This window comes from Pyrgilauda ruficollis, unplaced genomic scaffold (assembly GCF_017590135.1).
Source record: "Pyrgilauda ruficollis isolate IOZ18807 unplaced genomic scaffold, ASM1759013v1 scaffold61, whole genome shotgun sequence".
Classification (NCBI taxonomy): domain Eukaryota; kingdom Metazoa; phylum Chordata; class Aves; order Passeriformes; family Passeridae; genus Pyrgilauda; species Pyrgilauda ruficollis.
Genome location: NW_024527822.1, coordinates 3122051 through 3143124, shown reverse-complemented (window position 1 = coordinate 3143124; position 21074 = coordinate 3122051). Strand labels below are relative to the sequence as shown.

The window sequence follows — 21074 nt, the reverse complement described above, 5'->3', positions numbered from 1 at the left end:
AAGGGTCAGCCCTGTGGCTCAGCTCTTTGCACACTCATATCCATTCTCATCCCAGCCCCCATCAGTAATATCTATTAGGTGCAGATGCAGACCAGCAATGGGGAGGATGCTTTGCAAACACCTGGCATAAAAATAAAGATAGTCCATTCCTCCAGGGTCTTGAAGTGTGAGTGTAGGACAGGAGACAGCAGATGGACGCAGGCGCATGAAGAGGCAGTGCTGGTCAGTGCTGCAGGCAGCTGCTTGCCAGACTGGCCCCAGTTCAGCAAAGTGAAGTGCTGCCACATGCACAGAGCTGTGCAGATGTCAAAAACACACTGCTTTTCCTCTCTCTCAACAAGCTTAGGAGTTGCCAGGATGAGAAGGCGGTAAGAAGTGGTCAAGTGGGAGCAGGATGTTTAATCTGAGAGTTTACTGTAATCAGTGGGCTGTCATCTCTCCCTATCTCCTTTCAGCAGCTCTGTCCAAACAGTGGACAGAGTGACACAGATTTTTGTGGATTCAGCACAGTAATTGCCTCCCGTACAGGCAGCGAGCGTTTAGGAAAGATTCTGCCTCCAATTATAATTTCTGATGTGATCCAAGGAAGAAAACGCTGTATTCTTCTTTATTCCTGCAGTCACCGGCTAATGAAACGTGCCACAGATATTTATAGAACTGACATTGTAAATAGCATTTGCATTTGGTGCCTTTGAGTTATTTAGTGTGACAGTGCTTTCACCAGGAGGGTTTTTTCATTTTGAAAGGGAAAGGTTCTCTTTGGAGCTGTTTCCTCCCATCGCCTTGGCTGTTTGTGTTGGATGGAGCAGCTCTGTGGGCAGTTGTGATAATTTAGTGACAAAGTGTTGGGCGCACAGGGATTAGCTGAGCGTTGTGAAGGTTTTGGGGCTGTGTCACAGACAGTTTATGGGATTCTCTGAGACAATGTTTGAGTTACAGTGAAGATGAATAGAGAGGAGGGCAATCATCAGAGCACTTCATGGCACAAAGCAAAATAACCGCCAGCCTGCCTTCCCTAGGAAGCCTGTTGTGTAAATATTTGGGTAGAAACCTCCAAACGAGATTTAAAGTCTTGTGATAAAGGTAACTAAAACGTCCTTTCCTTGAGAAAAACAGCTGCAATTCAGAAGATCCCATGAGTAACCACAAGACAGATTTCCTTTCTGTAGCATCTCTGTATTAAACAAACATATATGTCAGAACTTGCTGTCACTGATGGACCTCAAAATGTTTTGCAAAGGTCAGGATCAGTTTTTCTGTCCTCGAGGTGCAGAAGCCAAGGAGCAGAGAAAGAATGCATGCCCTGTGTACAGTCAGCCCTCCTGCAGACTGCTCCAGCTCCTCAGCCACACAAACACATTGCTTCAGGTCTTCACGTGCCTTAAAAGCAGTATCTGTGTTTAGGTATTGAAGATATATTATCTTTACACACTCACATAAGTAAATGACAGAGCTTTTCAAAAGCACTCATGCTCAGTAGTACTTCAAGCTTGGGGTGGGTCATTCTGTATGTGCAGGCACTAAAAGAAGTGGCAGATTTTCAGAAAAAAAATGTGAGTTACCGAGCTGTTTTGGGTGGGGAAAAAATGTGTTCTGCATTTTGGCGCAAAGTTTCCATCTGAGCTTGTGTTAAGTCTGGTCCATGAGATGCTCATGGCCCATATTCACACCCAATGCATGCAGCTCCCTGCCATATGGGTGAACTGTTAGCACTCAGGAGTGAGTAACACAGTCCCACCTCTTCACATGTCTTGAGAAGCTTTGGAAATCTGAGGGGTTGGTGTGGATGCAGCATCCTGGCACAGCTGCCACTGAGTGAGCAGGGATAGCCATGGAATTCAACTAGGAGCTGTCTCACTGAAATGTTTGAGTGTTCTCTCTGCCTTTGAGCATCAAGGGCATCTCAACTGTTAGCCTGAACTTGGCTTTTTAATTTCTGGAGTTAGGGAAGAGGGGTCTTGACCTCCAGAAGGAAAGTGGGGGACTGTGTTGGTACAGGAAATCTCACTGAGCTCACTGTGAAAACCAGGACTTGATCAGGACTGAACTCCCCTGTTTCCCTGCCACATCGAGTTCCACTTCTGTCAGGAAGTCTGCTCAGCCATTGTTTCTTGTCCCTTTGCTGGGATTTTGCTTTTTCAAGGTGAAGGAAAAGCTATGCCTTGGTGCCTCTTAGTTCAAGTTCCTCTTAGCTCAGTTCTCCCCTCCTTCTCTGGGTAAGAGCCTTGGGAAAGGAGAAGCTCAATTCAGTCCTGTGGCCTCCATCCAAACTCTGGTACTCTCACCTCATTTTGGTGACCTCCTGCTCCCATCCACAGGGCTTTGGTGTTGATTTCCCTTCTCTGCTTGCACAGGGAAGCAGAAAGCATTCCCTGCCTGGTTTTGCAGGAGCCAGCAGCAGCCCCACGCACGGCAGAGCAGCAGATAGTGCAGAGCAGCCAATTTGCACAGTGTCAGAGGCAGCATCTTTTACCCAGACAGGCTGTGCTAAATCAGGGCCTTCTCGCTGTGCTTTGAAACGCTCCCGTTTCTTGCTCTGACGAACTAGCAGAGTTTGTATTGATCCAACAATGCAAAAAAGCACATAATGTGGGCTTCAGACACCTGGTGGAATAATAAAGCAGAAAGGAGGGAGGGCAGGGCCATCATATTTTAGCTTATATCAAGTAGGAAGCCTGTCTCTACCTTCTTTTCTTTTCTCCTGGAAAGCACTGCTCATTTCTAAGGCAAATGAAAAGCCCCGTGGCTGGAGGAAGGAAGCGCTGTAGCAGATCTCCAACCTGTGGACCTGCTGAGCTTCAAGGGATGTTCATGAAAGGCCTTTCAATTAGTCAACCATCATGTGCTGTATTTCAGAGCTTTGCTTTGTTCAGATATTTATTCATGTTCCCAGCTGTTTGCATTTGGGATTTCTTTTAGCAGTGAAAGCACTAAGGGGTTATGAAACTCCGGGCTGGAAAAGCACAGAGAGCTAAAGAAGCTCTGCATGGGAAGCAAGCACTTTGCTGAAACACTACAGCACAAAGTCAGACATCTCAGAAAATGTTCTCTCTTCCCCCTTTCACCTTCTTTTATTCATATTTCAACTTTGTTATAGCCAATGGAGCATAACACACGAAAGCAGGGCTGTGTTCCCATCCCTGCCATCGCCACAATGAACTCACTGCTGTATCTCTTGCCTTGGGTAAACTCGTATGAAAGCTGGAATATCAGTGCATATTCCCCATCTTGGAGATGCAGTGGATATGTGACAGTAAGAGGATGAGGGAGATGTCAAAGCACAGCTCAGGCACTCAGAGTTTTATCTGCTGGGGAAGCCCAGTGAAGGAAGCTTGCAGTTCCCCGTGCCTGTGTGAACATGACACACCACTCTTCCAAGCAGGAGAAACCACTGCAAAGCCCTTCTGTGAGCCTCTGGCATAGTTTTACAACTGAGCTGAAAGCTGTTTAATAGTGAAAAATCTCACTCACCAAGTAATACACCTTAGGAGAAGCCATATTTTGCATAACATTTCTTACTGGAGGAAATTCTCGTAAGACAATTTATTGCCATGGCGGTAACTGGTTGACATTTATGAGAAACCTTGTTTTACAAAGCTTTCCTCTGGCTGCAATGCCAGGGCTCCAGTTGTGCTGATGGAAGAAAAGAAGGAAAATGATGTTATTTGGCATGCAGGATAGAGGTGTGTTGATGTGAATAACAAAAAGGGGTAAATTCTGCGTGAGTCGCATGGGATTGTGCCTTCCAGAATTGTAACTTGTGGATGAGTTGAAGGGAAAAGCTCATTTTGACAGAAGTTTTCTCATAATAAATTGTGCATCTTCAATGGTCAGCTTAAGGTTCAACAGAGTTGTTGGAACACTAGAATCTTTGTTTTGTGGAAGGGGCTGGGTAAGACTTGCTTCAATCTGGCACCAGGAAAGGGAGAGATGGATGTGGAACAGAGCTGTCAAGAAAGAGGACAGAAGCACCTAGAAGAGGCTGATGGGCTCCTGTGCTGAGAGATAGCAGGATGAAGGTGATGCTGCTGGAGATGGCTGAGGTTGCAGATCCTGTGGCAATGGCCGCACAATGCCTGGATTTTTGAATGGGCAAAGTTGATGGTGGAGCATCCACCACTGCCTCCTGGATGCCAGCACATCCAGCCCCATCAGCTGATTGGGGCAGCTGATTTTTAACCCACAGAGCTGAAGCAGAAAGCTGAGCTGTCCTCAGTTAACCCCCCAAGCACACTTCCCACTCTCTGCAAGGCAGCTTTGTCTCAGGGGCTCAGCTTGGCACTGGTGGGAAGAGGTGATGGATGAGGGCAGGAATGCCCAGGATGCTGCAGCACTTGTGTCTCCAGCAGCCTGTGACCACCCCCTGCCAATATCCTGTGGACTCTCTGCTCCCTTCTGATGATAATTTAGGATTCACCATGGCAAGCAATATTATGAAATTGAGCTAGGGATCCATGCAAAGCACAGGAAGGTGCCTTGGCTGCAGGTGGTGGGTCCCTGGGGGCTAAGCTGAGCTCTGGGGCTGTGCTGGGGCTGTGCCAACATGGGTCCAGGTGTGGGTGAGTGTTGTAGGGTGAGCCCACACTGGGGGCCTGCTTGTGTGCTGCCTAAGTCGTGCTGAGAAAGGGATTTCCAAGACCTAAAGAGGCTTAAGGATGCCCATATCCCATTAACAGATAGGGGGATTGTGCTTGTCTCTGAAGGGCTTTGTGGGACTGAGCTGGGATCTGTAACTCCGCGAAGCGTAGTTGTTCCTCACTCACGGTGCTCTGTGCAAGAGAGGGCTTGATGCACTGTAGAGCAGTTCTCTCAGACCACAGCTCATTTATTTCATAGGACCCCAATCTGTGGACCTTGGAAATCTCATATAAGCCTTGTACACATAATAGTTTTATTGGTATTATTTGTTAACTGCTGTAATAAACTGCTGGTGTGGAAGCACATTTGGACCAGTACAGCGATGTCAGAAGTGGCTCCTGTGGTACATCCTAAGTAGAACACTCCAAGTAGGACAAGACCATTTCAGGATTCAGGGCTGAACAAGCCCCTGGTGCCACTCCAGGGAGCAGCATCAGCACAGCCCAGGGAGGAGCCTGGCTCCACAGTCCTGGCTGGATCACGGCAGTTGAGGGGCTTGGGGAAACTTTCCTGGATGTCTCTTCTGCCAGCCAAGCCAGCTGCAGAGGTGGAGGCCTCAATATGAAACATCAGGGCCCCTGTGCTGCAAACCACCCCCTGCCCCCACTGTCCACACTGGAACACCCTCCTCCTGGCACCAGACACCGCTCCATGACACCTACCAGGGTGGCTTTTCTTTTTCTCCTTCCAGCCTTTTCTTTACCCTGGTGCCAGAAGAAGGGGGATTAATTTGAAAAGAAATAAGTAAACACAAACCAAAAGGACTGCATCGAATGAAAGGCTGGGGGAAGCCAGCAGGCACGTGCTAAGCTGTGACTCCAGGCACCCTGACACACGTTCCTCTTCTCTCTTGCAGATGACAGAGGGTCGCAGATGCCAAGTGCACCTCCTTGACGACAGGAAGCTGGAGCTCCTTGTTCAGGTAGGAACTGCGCGTTTCATCATTTGATAGTTTGCTGCAGCCATGGGTTTTCACCAGGGTGGGGAGAGTGGAGGGTTTTCAGCTGGTTTTCTCAGCAGCTTCATGCTGTGATCGCCTGCAGAGCTCAGGGAAGCTGAAGTAGTTCTGCCTGGGAAGGATCTGCAAAGGCATATCTGTGGGAAGGAATAATTCAAGACATATTTTTACTTTATTCTGTCCCAGTCCCTGCCAATGAGATAGAAAAGCACCTCTGGTCATTTTTGAGACTGCTATTATATCTCTTAACTATGTTTTTGAGGCACTGCTTAGCTATGAGAAATGCATTGCCTCTGCTTAAAATACCTCCAGCTTCTCTGCTTGCCATCCCAAATTGCTGGGCTTCAGTGCTGGGCTCCACACTAGAGGGGATTGTGCCCATGCTCCCACCTGCACTGGGAATGTGGTTGGCAGCAGAAGATGCTGTGGTGGTCATGCCACAGGCAGGGATTTCTTGCAGGTTTATGTGTCAAATACAAATATGTATTTAAAATTCGTCCATGTTCCATCTGCCTTATTTCTTACTTTTGAAAAAAAGAAGGAAGACTGGAAACAATGAGAGTCTGGTGGTGGCTTGGTCAGGATTGGCTGGTGAAAGCTGTAGCATCCTCCACTTTCCTGACAATTTTGGCTCCTGTCTCAGAGATCCCCAATGGGTTAACAGCAAGAATTAGAAGAATGTCTTTCCTTTTACAAAGGCTTCCACAGGCAGCCAAAGCAGCAGGAAATGAAACTTCCCATAGCACCCAAATGCCCTGGCTACAGCTGATAAGATGGGAGGGGGGGCAGGATCCTGCCCAGCACCGGCAAACCTGAATGGGGATGGCTGGAGGGGACTTGAATCGCCGGAAGCACCTTCAGCCTCTTCAGCCTCGCCTTCTGGAAAGCTGCTTAAAGATGCCATTACAAAACTGTTAATGGGTAATGTTTTTACAGCACATAGTCATCTAGGAGGTGAAATCCCTCAGCTGCCCCTGACACACAGTGTGTTCAGAGAGTGCCTGGATAACCGTGAGTCAGGCCAGGGGTGGAACGAGAACAGCTAAATCAGGATGACTAATTAAAACAAAACACCATACCAGTGGTCTCTGCATAGGCTGCACCAGGTTCTCTAATGCTTTGCAGCTGGCTGGGGGGAAATTTAGTCACCTTCATCACAAGGACACAGCACTTGGCTTCCTATGTCATCTAAATGCCTTTTCTAATTTTTCTTAGTTCAATTAAACATTAAAGTGGACTATTGGAGAATAGCTTTGCTAAAGCACTGCTCAGTATATTAATAATCACAGCTTAAAATATACTGCAGGAAATCTATGTGAGCTGCCCTGGCCAACCTACTTATTTGGGATTTGATCAATGACACTAAAAAACCACAGGAAGATGTCAGCCAAGGAGGCTGCTGTGGGAAAATGTGTCCACTTCCAAGGGAGCAGAAATGGTGTCACGTGATATTATGCTTTTTTAAGTGTTTGATCACACCTTCAGTGGAATTCCTTGTAATCAATAGAGGAAGCAAATTGCTCTCTAAATCACACTAACTAGTTTGCAAGTGACCCATGGTTGAATTTTATTAGTACAACAAATCGTTTTGCTGTTTTCAAGTAATGTGTGAATGGGGGAAGCCAGGAGGGTGATGATGAAAAATTCATGCCCAGAAAAAGCAGTAACCTCTGTTGCATGCAGTACTCAGACCTCTGAGTTCCTCTGTGCCCCCATATGTACAGGAATGTCCACTGAGGCATCTCAGATGCTTTTCTGGCTCAATGACAATGTTAGGTAGCTTCTAGTCAGGGTGAAATCACTTTTAGGTGGAGCAGATGAAGAGGAAAGTGGATGTTTTGGACTTGAGTATGTCTCCAGTATTGATTCTCTTTGCAGACATGGGCACAACACTTTGGTTTGCCTGCCTGTAAAGCACAGGCAAAGCCACCAGCATTGGGTGGTGCTGGAGCTGCTGCACTCAGCAGGAGTGGGCTGAGGCTACCAAGATGAGCAGCTCTTTGTCCCGGTGGAATGAGCTCCCTCTGGGAGCAACGTGCACTTTGCTAGGGGAAATCTCACCAGCTGACCCATATTGTTTGTGTCTTATCGTGAGATTTCAGATAAAATTTGTTTTGTAAGTTCTGAGCACCGTTGTTTTTATTAGTGTTACCTTATCTTGTAACTGAATTGAGCTGTAAATAAAGTGTTCATCCAAGCCCAAGCTTCTGGCTATCACTTCAAAGCTGTATTTTTCTGTGGGTGTCTTGCCATGGGCTGGAGCAGAGGGCTGGTTTGCTGGGTTTTATCATGAAAGAGGTTCCTCTATAGATTTGTTGGGCCTCAAGATCTAGACCTGCATTGGCTTGAATTGCTCAGGAGTCAGTCTCTTAAATTCTCATGTGAAATTTCCTCCTTTACACCAGCCTCAACCTTTCTTGGAAGCTTTTCCACTCCTGTGAGAGTTTAGGAAAGAGCACTGGTAATCAGTAAATTTGATTTCTCTCCACGGGTGAGGTCAAAATAACAGCCTAACCCAGATCTGGCTTTACATCACCTTTCAGTGCTTGTGTGTGTGATATCAGGTGCTCTGCCTGGGGAAGGGTTCAGGGATCCTGCTGCTGTATTTTCATAGAATCACAGAATCACAGAAAGGTTTGGGTTGGAAGGGATCTTAAAGACCATCCAGCTTCATTCCCCCTGCTATGGGCAGGGCCACCTTTCACTAGAACTGAGTAAAGAATTTCTTCCTAACCCCTAATCTAAATCCCTCCTTTTTATTTTCTTTTTTTTTCTTTTTTTTTCTTTTTTTTTTTTTTTGCTGAACAACCTGCCCCCTTTTCCTATCTCTATCTGCCCATGGAAAAAGTAACTCTCCCTCTTTTTAAGAAGACTCCTTTAAGTGCTGGAAGGTTGCAGTGGGGTCTCCCTGGAGCCTTCTCTTTTCCATGCTGAACAACCCCAGCTCTCTCCTCTTTTCTTCGTGGGAGAGATGCTCCAGCCCTCTGATCATCTTTGGGGTACTCCTCTTTGGTGTAGAAAAAAAAAACAGCAGAAGAAGCTGGGTCTGATTGAAGGAGAGAGCTGGGTACAGCTCCCTCAAAAGGGGTGCAGGAGTGCTCCTGGAACATTTTGAAACAGCTTTGGCCAGTGACTCTGGGGAGATGAAATTATTTCCTATCCTGCCCGAAGTGCTGCTGGGTAAAACCAGATGCATCTGGGAACAATCAGGGTGTTTGCAAAAAGCAGTGTATTAAGCAAATGTACTCCCTTTTTGTCTGTGAATTAGCTGTGATCAGACCAGGGGGTTCATGAATATATCATTTGAAACGTATCCATTGGTGGGTAATGAGGGCCAGGCTGCAGCAGGACAGGGGGTGGAATTGGTGCTTCTGCTCACAGAATCAGCAGTGGCTCAGTGAGACAGCTCTGCCAGGCCGGATTGAAATGTTTCAACACCACAAATTCCCTCCCAAATCTGCAAAAACCCCTCTGACAGGCCACACAGCTATTGCCAGTTGGACCCACCAGGTACGTAGGTTTTATTTGCATTACCATCCCCCAAAAATAAGATTTTGGCTCAGAGACAGCATTTATAACCCCCTCTGTGAATGCTGGCTTGCTTCAGTGTTGGCACATAATGAAGGCTTGGGGTTACCATCGTCAGGAAAGAGATCCTGGCTTGACTCAAACAAAGAGTCTTGACTGAAGTCTTGAGCTCCTAAGTCAAGCGGCTGCAGAGTGGTGCAGCAGCAGCAGCTAAGGAAAAGCAGCTCTTTAGGCTTTGTGGATAAAAGAAAACCCTCCCCAATGTGTTTTGTCAGATAAATGCTGAAATTTAGAAGGGCTAATCATAAACAGAGACAGAGGAGGATCATATGGAAATCTCTTCCTGAGGGTCTGAAACTCAAAGGCTGTTTGACTTGGGATTAGGCAGAAGAGTTGCATTTGGTGTGTGTTTCATTTGATAGTGATCTGTTGAAGATCTTGGGTGTGTGGCAAGTTTATACAGCATGGTTTTTTGACAGTTTTTTCTTTCTGAGCAGGAGCAGAGTGTGGCTCATTGGATCTTACAGTCTGGGTTTTATTTTTCCTGTTTCTGTTTGATGCATGTTTAGTTTCTAGCACAGTTCTTTATTTTTAAAGTGTCTGGCTTTATCCAGCTAATCTTTTTCAGCGAGCAAGTCCATTTTCATACTTCTGGAAAATGGATTTCCTCCATTCCCCACTCACAGCCTCCCTATCAGTTATATTATTTCCCAGTGACCGTGTATCATTTGCCTGCTGCACATGAAAGGTTTGTGTTGCTTTATTTAAAGACTTTTGCGTAATTGGCAATTCGTTCCTTTTCATGTGGGTTTTATAAACATGGCTTTTTTTCTGGGATGGCTGAATCAGACAGCCTGGCTTGATCCTGCCTCCTGCACCGGCTGGCTGTGCCTGTTATCTGACAGCAGCTCAGGCAACTGTCATCCAGAAGTGTTAAGCCTCCTAATTCTTTCTCTCTGGAGGAGCTATTGCAGAAATGGAGCTCATCTGAGGCTCGTAGCAGAGCTGTCTGTGGGGTCTGAAAGCTCTGCAGTTTGATTGTAGGAAATAACTGGGCAATTTGTTTCTAACCTGCTTGCCAGGAAGCACTAAGCCAGGGAGAGACAGGGAGGTCAGCACAACCCGTAGGTATTTTGGTGATTAACCTACCTCTGTGTCCATGTGGACACTTCCTGAGTAACTCTTCTTGCAGCATTTCTGCCTCCCAGCTGCCATGCAGGTGCATCCAGAAGCAGTGGGCAGTGACACCTGTACATGCACAGCCAAAATTTTCAGGATGCACTGAACATCCCTCTTTGCCTTGCTCGAAGCCAGCTCTGCTCTGAGTGAGTGAGGAGTCTTTGAGGAGCCCAGGATTTGTTTGCAGTGTGCCTGCTGTGGTGCAGCATCTCATGCCCAGGAACCACCTCTGAGCCAGACTGGGAGATGCTGGAGCTGTGAGCCAGCACCAGGCTGGCAGGGTGCTCTGTGGGCTGCTGACTCACTGCCACGTGGATGGCTGTCACCATGTCACCAGCAAGGCTGTCCCAGGGGAGATGCTCAGTTTGGAGCACACTGGTGTCCCCCACTCCTCTGGGATCAGCCTCACTGGCACCAGCCTGAGGCTCACTGTCCTGGGGAAGCAGTGTCACCTTTTGAGAGCAATAGGTCCATTAATTATGGCTGGAGGGAGAAATAAAACAGTCTGCTCTCCTCCCAAGAATCTGTTAGAGTTTTTGCAGTATTTTCAGTACTACTCATGATCAAGAAATTGCAATCCATGGGGTTTTACCATGTTTGTTTACTTCCTCACTTCTGTTTGCCAATGAGCAGGGTGGTTACCTGGGCTGGCATGGTGAAAAAACTGCCAAGGTTCCCCTTCAGGTGATGCTGAGGCTGGCACCTGCCTACATCAGGAGAAGCTGCCTAACTTTGGATACAGGTTTGGCATGAGGACCAGCAGTATATCCCATCCTCAGTGAGGGATAAACAAGCCCCAGGATGGCCTCAGTCTCCCCAGGGAAGACACAATAATTGCAGAAGAATGGGGTCCAGCCCTGCTCCACTGCCAAAACTGGGGATCCTTTTGGAAACATCAGCTCCAGGGCTGATGCAGAACTGCAGCTGCGCAGCCCTGACCGTAAATGGAGATGTTTGGGTGCCAGTAGCTGTCCTTGCCATGCAGGAGAGGCAGCTCCAGTCCCTGCAGAGTGCCAGGCTCTGCTCCAAAGGCGTTTTTAACCATCCCTGTGGAAGGCAGTGGCAGCCAGTGCTGGGCTGAGAGCGAGCACAGGGGTGAGTACTGCCCTGCCAGCCCCCCTGCCCTCCCTACACCCTTGCAGCAGCTGCCCAGTGAATATATTCTTGGAGTTGTCCATAGGACATGTCCTGCTGGGCATGGAGAGCTGGCATGGGCTCAGTGATGCCCTTGGTGAGTGCCTGAGGAGGGATCCCTGCATCCCCTCTTCCCACCCAGCCTCTCTATGCCTGCACTGAAGCAGCTGAAAAATGTTCCTTCATACAAGGGCCCAGAGGTGACTTGATCACTGTCCTCTGAGTGGCTCTGAAGGTTATGGGGTGCTGTGTTGCTCCTCTCCAAAATAAAAAAAAAAACCATGTTTTCTGTAGGGCAGAGAAACAACTGGAGACCAGGCTGAACTTCAGTGGAGTTTTATACTAGGAGTCTGGCAGGATTCAGTTCTTCACAGTGAGAAAATGTGAAAACAGTGAATTTGGATCATAATTTGAGTTTGAGCTGGAGGGGGCTCAAATATGCCTTCTAGAAAGAAGACTGTTTTCCCAAATTGCAGTGTTAGGACTGTGGTTTCTTTCAGAAACAAATTCTGATTTACTACACCAAGAGTGAGACTGTAGTTCAGCCCAGCAAGTATTTGCAAAATTGCAAATGGGATGTTTTAACATCTTTGGCATTAAAAATTATGGAAGTCCAAAGCTTTGGATCAACTCAGAAGGATTCTGCCAAGTAGTGTGGGATTTATATCACTGGGACAAAGCACAGAATTGCCCCTGCACAGCCTGTGGCTCAGGGCAGATGAGGAGTGTGAAGCCACTCTCTTGACAGGAAAGGATTATCCTGGCCTTTGTGTTCCTCCCAGGCTCCTGTTTGAAAATTCTGATCATTTTGAGCACAGCTCCAAACTTCAAATACATGGCTGGGCTTGGTCACCATGGGATGGGGAGAGATGGAGGAGAGATTGCTGTACCAAAAGGGAGGTGGGACCCTTGGCAATTCATGTCTGTGCTCTTACTGAGCAACCAGTGAACTATGAGCTAAGAGCTCTTCTGCTGAAAAGTTCTGTGTTTACCAAAAAAGATACATTTGGCATTGCTCCAAGGTGAATGTGGTGCTGGGAGCATTCCCAGCCAGCCCTCCTCCTGCAGACACAGCTGCTGTACAGCACCCAGATGTTGTCTTAGACCAGGTAAATGGATAAATGAAAAATGGACCCAGAGAGCCAGGTGTGCTACCAAATCCATCCTTCCAGCCTCCAAGGCGTGCCTCTGTTGAACTGCTCTGCAGAGCCTCTCTAAGTCTCTCAAAGAGCATCCACCACTGCCATCCACGGCTTACATAACTTCTGGTTTCAGTCTGGATGGCTGTATCTCAGGGGTTCAGTTTTCAGCTTAGCTCCAGCAAACCCAGAAGTCCACAGAAGTCAAGCCTGGAGAGGAGAATGTTTGCTGGGAAGTGGAAATAGAAGAGAACAGGGGCAGAAAATAAAAAAAAAATGGATGTGCAGAGCTGAGGAGTTTGGCTTAAGAGCCAGAGGGATCTCAGGCAAAGTGAAGGAGGCAAAGCAGATAATCTCAAGGTTGCACTTGATTATGAGGGCAGAACTGAAAAGATTTAGGACAGGAGGCAGAATTAGCATCTCAGAAGGAAATCCTGAGCTGGGCTCAGATTTAGGGGAGAAGAGCCTCTGCTCTGCACCCTGGCTTGGCTCCGTTGAGAACAACAGAGTGGTGCTGGTCCAGGCTCAGCAGGTCCCGGGTGTGCTGCATGCTCCAGGATTCCCAGAGCTCACCGTGGGTGAAGATGGACACAACCCCTGTGCTACAGACGGTTCTCAAGGGATGGAGCTGCCAGAGGAGAACATTCCAGCAAGGCAGGCTGGGCAGAGCAAGCTGGCAGGTCGTGCACATCAGTGAGGGTCACAGGGAAGCAGGATTTGCAGAGGTCAAGCAGGGTGCAGAGCTGCAGGCAGGGATCAACAGCGAGCCCAAACAGGGAACAAGGAGAGCCTCCAAGGGGATCCGCCGTGCACCAAAGGTCAATCTGATCAAGCAGCTCTAGAGAAAGCAAAGCTGTGTCTGGGAAAGGCTGGACTGGAAATTAATGAAACCCAGCAGGGATAGTTCAGCCTGTCCAGATTTGTTCCTCGGCATAGGCAGGGGAGGAGCATCAGCAGAAGCTGGGACAGGTGGAGCTGCTGGGAGCAAAGTGTCCCCGGAATGTGCTGGGTTAGGACTGACCTTGCCCAGAGCAGAGGTACCTGTGTGTCTTGGGGAAGTTAGTTGGAGGGGGGGATGCTTTCCTGGTACAGCAGTGCTGCAGATTCCCCTCATTCTGAGCAGCCTGATGGCTTCTGAACAGTGCTGAGAGCTGGTTTCACCCCGTGTGCCCTCGGACCCCTGTAACTGAGCCCTGCCAGGTGCCACAAGAGGAGCCTTAGGAGAAAGACTCCCACAGCAAAGTACTCACAACCTCATGAGAAAATGAACTGGGAATGGCAATCATTGCCCTCCACAGAGCGAAATGAGGGTGTGATTTCCAAAGGCCTGCGTAATCAATACCCCTATTATCAGTCTTCCAGAATAAATTGCATTTAAACTAATACAGGCTGGGGAGCTATCCGTGAGCTGTCAGGAGAGAGATAAGCTGAAGACACATGTTTATTCATACTGCATATGCTGAGAGCTGAATGTTCTTTACAGCTGGCTAAATGGGGGCGAAGATATTCAGTATTTTTTGCAGTTCTTCTGCTAAAATTTGTCAAAAACCCTTAATTTTGAGCACACCTGGAACTTTTCAAAATTACAGGCTGGGGTAGGGGGAGGGAAGGGGCTGATGAAAATCCCACTAAGCATCTGGTGAAGGAAGAAAGCCATTTCCTTTCCTGAGGTAACTCCTGAAGCTTTGCAGAGCATCAGCAATTTTAATTGTCCCGCTGACCTCCCACCACATAGACCAATACAGGAATGGGACATCCAGCATCTAATGGGTCTGTTACAGAGAGAACATCTCACTTGCAGTTTCTTGTGAGAAATTCAAAAATTCACCATTGTTTCTGCCAGGCTCAGCTGCTCCATGGCTTCAGTGGAGCTTTTGTTCAGCCTGGACCAACCTGCCAGTGTCCAACAGTGGCTGTGAAATATGTCATTGTATTCCATGAGATGCTGCTCCAGCCATGAACAAGCCAGTGTCACCCAGCCTTTCTTCCCTCACCCAGGAGCAACTGCAAGATCTGCTCAGCTGTGAGGCACCAACAAGCTCAACAGTGGAAGTAAATGAGGTTTAGCAGCAGGACAATGAGGCTGAAATTCACAGAGCTCCTCCTACTCTCTGCTGTTGCTCCTTCATGGTGGAGTAGTCCTTGTGTTGGTGCCACATCCCATCCTGGCTTGTCTGATGTGTTCCACAGCAGGCAGTGGTGAGATTCACCTCTTTTAACTTTAGGCACCAACAGTGTGGGTGTCTGTGCCTGAGCCACGCTTTTACAGGTGGTGGAGGGAGGAAGGCACTTGTAGGGCACAGCTGAGCTCATCCTAAAAGGGATCATCTGAAATGAGTCGTGCCCCTTTCTCTCCTCAGCTGCAAAAAGTCTCTGCAATCAGCTCTCTCATAGGTGTTTCTGATGTGGGTGGTTATATCAGTCCTGTTCTGGCTCCAGCTCCTCCTTTCATGTCCTTCTGGCTGGACAAGAAACCCAAGTAGTAAATTCAGGTGAGAAAGTGCTAAATGTAGCACAGGATAGAAGCTGCCTCCTGGAAGATAGTGGAAATAGAAAATTATTTTTTTATAGCATGGTCTGAGCAAGCAATTTTGGAAAATAATAACAGATGTACTGGAGATAATTCCAGGAGATATTGAACCATCTAGAGGAATGTAGCTCAGGAGAAATGATGAACAAGGCAGCATAGCAGATTTGCTTTCGTGCAAAGGTAAAAAAGGTGCATTTCCAATTGGAGCTAGCATTTCAGGATGGAACATTTCCCCTTATTGCTGCTATCAGGCTTTGCAGTACAAATACTCGGTTGATAGTGAATGGGTGAGCAGCTTGATTGTCTAAGCTGCCTTACTCAGCTTATAGAAAATTGTTTTCCGTTCCCTTTGCTTTTCAGTCTCAGTAGATGCAACTTAGACAAAAGATCTCAACTTTCAACCAAAGGGCAATTCCTTCACCATGACACCGTGACAGCTTTGGCCATGAGTGAGGCTCCTGGGCTCAGGGGCATTGCACATAATGAGCAAAAAGGGTCTTAACTGTCTCACTGGGAAATTATTTCCTTTTCCTTTCCTTTGCTGCAGGTAACCCAAAGCAGCAGCTGGCCATGGCTGCATGGTGTCAGGTGGGAATAGTTTGCCTGCAGCAGTGGATTCAGGCCAGGTGGTTCAGAGCAGCTCAGGTGTGCTTACACAGACACAGGTTTGAGCATCACACCTGGCAATGACACTGAGCAAAGCAAAGAGGAGCTGGGTCTGGCACCATGGTGCTACCAGCAAAGGCTGCTGGGGCTAGTTCAGCCCAGTGCCTGTGGCACAGGAGGGAAAGGAGACACCTGCAACCACACTGAGGGGGCAGGAGGCTTGGAACAGGCAGCACAGGCATGCAAGGAGACCATGCTGCCCTTCCTGAGGGAGACCTGAGTGTTCCCCAGCTCTGATTACCCCACCTCTCCCTCTACAGTCCTGGTCCATTCCCTCTGCTTTTGTCCAGGAGTCTGTTTTTTGGGACCATTCTCTCTGGAAATGCCTCAAGTGGTAGTGCAAATGTCCAGCTCCCAACCCTTGGTGTATTCCCAGTGTGTGGCTCGTTGGTCTTTTCTGTCTTTATTTTGGAGAAGTGCCTACTTACGGGGAGGCTTTGGGCTCTGTGAAGTCGAAATGGATTTGTCTCTCTCTTTGGTGGATTATCTCCCCGAGTTCCCCTCCTCCCCCAGGGCTGCAGTAGCTGCTGAGAGCAGCAGAGCCGTGAGTTGGGTGCCTGGAGGAGGAGTGAGGCAGTCACTGCGAGCACAGAAAGGCTGCCTGTGGCACTTGTGTTGGCCATAATACTGGATATCATCAGAAAAAACATCAGCTTTTCTAATTTTCAGGACAGAGGAGATGGCTCTTGGCTTATAATTGGGTCATGATTTAAAAAAAACCTGCATTGGCTCATGGTAAGCAACAAGATGTACCCATTCTCCCTTTCATTCCTGCCCCGACCTCTCCCAAAGAGGCAATCCTTTTGGATGAGAGGTTGTTAATACAGATAGGATATCTTTTACTTTCCCATCTCTCTGCACTCAGACATGGCTCATTACAATTATGTTTGAACGAAATCCCTCCTGTTATTACCTTTTCTGAGAAACTGCCCGTATTTGGGGAGGAAGAAGCGCAATTCTAAATCTGCCTTGGGAAGAAGCTTCAGTCTCTGTTCTGACTTTGAAGCTATCTTGGTAGCAGGTCAAACCAGATGCTTGGAGGTAAAGCCAGCAAAACATGCCAGCTCTGGAAGGCTTTCATCTTTGGGAAAATTGATTAATAGTACAGAATTTGGTTCAGTGACTTATCTCTGTCTTGGTGAGGAGTCTCCCCTCCTCTGTGCTGCCAGTCTTCAGCATCCCCCTTAGCAGAACAAGTGCCTCCTGTGCCCTCCTGTACAAGCAGGCAGCAGACTCACACTGCAGCCTGGTCCCTGTCACATCTGCCTTTGGGAGCCACCATCCTCTTCATCCCCTGGAATAACACAGACTGAGTACCACAGGCATCCTCTCACCCTCCCACGGGCACAGGTACATTTTGGGCCACTGGGATCAAACTGCCAAGCTGCAGAGCAGTGGCTCATTGCTGGGCGTATAACCCTGTGGTTACAGGAATCAGGGGGGTTGGAGCAGGAGGTGCAGTGGTGACTAAATGCGACCTGACGAGATCGTGAACAGGCCAACAACTTCCAGCTCATCCTGGCCCTCCTGGTTTGGCAGCCCAGACAGTGTTAGAGACTTCAGCTTGTCAGAGAGGATCTTGTAATAGCTCTGATTTATGCTTGTCTCCTGGAAAAAGAATGAACAAAAGAGATTTGCATCTGCCCTTTTGCAGAATAAAATAAACCACACCAGCCAAGCCATTTTCACTTAATTTCCCCTCCTCACTTTGAAGCCAGGATGACCACTTAATGCCTAGAGTTGTTCTTTCCCACATTGGGCAAGGCCATTGCTTGTGTTTCCCCAGTCCCTCTGATGTTTGTTTGTTTGTTGTGTTATTGTTTGTTGTTTTTATCCCAGCATCCATGCATCAGCCCCATCTAGCAGCCAGACCATTGCATGGGATGTGCCTCCAGCTGCTCAGCAGCTTGAAGACAAAAAGGCTGTTTGGCTGTGGCATTGGCTTGTGGAATTGCATGATTACCAGAAAGACTCGTTTTTGGATTAATTTTGTTCTGTCTTTTGAGGACATTTCAGCAGTAGATGCCTGATTAGAATACCTTTCCACCTGGACTCTGCCATTACTCCTTCTTCATCCTATCTCTAGTGGGCAAGGGATGAACAAGCCTGTTTCATGATGTTCATTCTTCCAAACTTCATCTTCTCTTTTCATTTTTATTGTCTTTTGAGCAACCAGAGAGGTTATAGGTACTAATGTGCTTTAAAGAGGAGGAAGCACCATCCATGCCTCTAACCTGGTTCATCTCATGGGTGCCCATTTCTGGCTGCTTCTCACTCTGCTGTTTGCTCCACTCTTGTCTCAGGCAGATAAATTGGGAACACAGACAGCAGCTGGGATAAGCCCCAGTAACTCCATTGTCTTTCCTCCCTGCACTCATGCCCATTTCACAGCCTTTTGATGCTCCTTCAGCAACCAAAGCTGCATCTCCATGCTCCACCATGACTTTGGGTCCAGGCTTATCCCCCCAAGGATAAGGGGCTGAGATCTGTCCCTGGCAGCACATCATATATTCCTGGGAATGGTTGACCCCAGAGTCAAATATTTCTAGAAAGCAGGATGGTGACTTTTATATGTATCTGGGAATTTGTCAAATTATTCAGCAAATGTCACTGAGCTACAGAGACAGTGATGGTCAGGCACATTTGCTGTGATTCAGAGCTTGTCACAAGCATTTTGCACAGCTCTAGCTCTTGGGCTCTAGCAGCTGGTTCTAAAGCAGTCCATTCCCTGAAAAACACTATGGAGGCAGAGAGCATGAATTATTATTTGTTTTCACTGAGTGGACAGTTGATCAGTGACAGATGTTTCTAATTGCATTAAGCAAGTGGAAATAATGAGAATTAGATAGCAGATTCTCCAGGAATTTACATTTAGATTGAGTTACAATTTGCTATTAAAGAAGCAAATTCAATGTAGATGCATAGAAATGGGAGACTATTATTTTTAATTATTATTTGATTACTTAAAAATGAGCTGTGTTACTGTACTTAAAAACATTTGACTCAAGGGGATGACTTAATATGTGCACTTTATGTGTCCCTTAAAAGATATGCAGTGATGAAATTCAACAATGTTCACCAACAAACATCTCCACCTCCCCATTACAGTCCTAGTGAAAGGCAAATGAAAACCAGAGGCTGCCAGAACCCCACCTCACAGTGCTCAGTTTGGCCAGTGCTGGGCTGGTGGTGGTGGGATCAGGCTCACCCAAACCGTCTGCATGGCTGACAAACTGAATTAAGTTGCCCTGATGGAAGACAAGCTGCATCCCCCTTTGGACACCACGCTCTGCTGGGCTTGGCAGGAATTCCAGGCTGATAATCCCCGTGCTGTTTCGTGGAGCTGAGGGAGAGCCAGCAGGGCAGAGCAGAGGTGGGTGCTCGGGCTGGAGCAGGGTGGGGGCACGCAGGGAGCAGCAGCAGCATCTGCTGCCTCCAGATGACACAGATCTGACAGCTAGCTCCCCATCCATGCCAAGAGGAAATGAGCTGTGCTTCAAACCACTGGAGGTTTTCCTTTTGGGACTCTCTCTCACAGCCTTTTTTGTATTTTATTTTATCTCCTAGATTTCAAGTTCAGCTTCAGACACAGAAATGTGTGAGTCCCCTGTCAGTAGAGAAGGGATTTATGTGCAGTGCAGATTATTGTATGTCTCTGTTTAGCACAGAATCCAAGCTATAATATTTTTTTTAACCAACTAGCTGGCTCAGCTTTTAATTTTTTTTTTCCTTTTGCCTAATGAGAGCCTTATCCAGAACTCCTTGAAGTCAGAGTCTGTCTATCAGCTTCAGTAGGCTTTGGATCAGATTTCACATCACTGATTCATTATTAATTACACATCTGGGACTCCCTTTTCAAAGAGTTCATTGTTAAATAAATTCACTTTTAGACATTACAGACTTGGCATTCTTGTGCATTTAATAAAACTCTGGCGAACCAGCAAAGAGCCATGGGCCAGCTTCTCTTCTGTTATTGATGGATGAATCTCCACTGAGCAGCAGTGGTTTACACTATAAGGATAAAACATATTCTTTGCTCTCATATAACCACTTTCTGTGTGAGATTAAGTCTGTGTTTGAGAATTTTGCCTTTTCTGGGATTTCTCCTCTCTTTTTTATAACTTTTCCTACCAGCAAGAGTTCCTCTGTGAATTCAGACACTGCAGGGTGAAATATATTTGCCATTGAGTTTCTTTTCTCTTCAAAGAGATTCTGGCATCTTTTCCTTTAGACAAACTGCAATCACATGTTCAGGGCTTCCTGGGAGAGCAGACAGGCAGGCAAATGTTTTCCTGATCCCTATGGCAAGTGGAATGGAACATTTTCTTTTAAGACATATAGGTCTTTCCCATAGTCCTCAATAATCTAGCTCAAGTGACATTGAAGTGACCAAGAAACTGCTCTTGAAATTCTGTTTACAGAGGATTAATTTTGGTAGAGGAATATGTAAAAATAAAGGTTTTCCCACTGAATTCCGTTCAATAGGAGGCTACATCCTTGGTGAAAAAGGAAAAGGTGAAATCTTATGTTGAGATTTAATGGTACATTTAATGGTACAGGGTATTAGTCCCACTTAGCAGCTGATGGCACAAGGACCAGCAGCCCATACAGGTGTTTCCTGTGCAAGGATCTCCTAAGCTGCACTCAGCCATCCTGTGCTTTTGCAGGGCTGCCCAGACACATGAGGAAAAAAGGATGGGGTGAGACCTTTTTCTTCTGTTGCCAAATCAGAGTTTGGCTGAATGGTCCTGGTTAATACCAAAGTCCAAATAAATTGTGGGATATATTCAGATGATGGCTACCCAATTTCCAAAGCTTTCACTTGGCCAACCAGTGTTTAAGGCATATGGAAAGGAAAACCAATAGAAATGCAGCTCCCACTGTTTAAATAATCTGAAGCTCTGAATGTTGATCAGAGGCAGACATCCACTGAGTCCAGGGCATGTTCCCAATGCAAGGGATAAAAGCTATTGCACAGTTGTGGAAGGGTCTGCAAAGGAAGAGAGAATTTTGACACTGGGGCACTTGAACCCCTCAAAAGTCAAAGCTAATTCCCTACTACAAGTGAAACATCTCTCCTGCTTTATCACAGAATGACAAATGATATGAATGGAGAATGACAAAACCTTTTCCCTGACCACATTCACCTTCCTCAGTTTTTCAGAAATCACATTAAATACGATTATTCTCATCACCCTCACGTATGAAGTGCAGATCTTTCCAAAACTGCAGCCCTTGAGCATTAGAAATTATAAAGTCATTTACTCCTTGCCATAGAGCAAGTTTTGGGGTCGGTCCACAG

At 47.1% G+C, this 21074-nt stretch overlaps 1 protein-coding gene across 2 annotated transcripts in view; it reads left to right on the top strand.

The window, feature by feature from the left end:
• The window catches only part of FRMD4A (FERM domain containing 4A), a 209949-nt gene that overhangs the window by 77279 nt on the left and 111596 nt on the right, over positions 1-21074 (top strand). For both annotated transcript variants that reach the window (XM_041483774.1, XM_041483776.1), the window contains exon 2: positions 5495-5560. In XM_041483774.1, coding sequence (XP_041339708.1) covers positions 5495-5560 — 66 coding nt within the window. The remainder of the gene's footprint in view (positions 1-5494; positions 5561-21074) is intronic.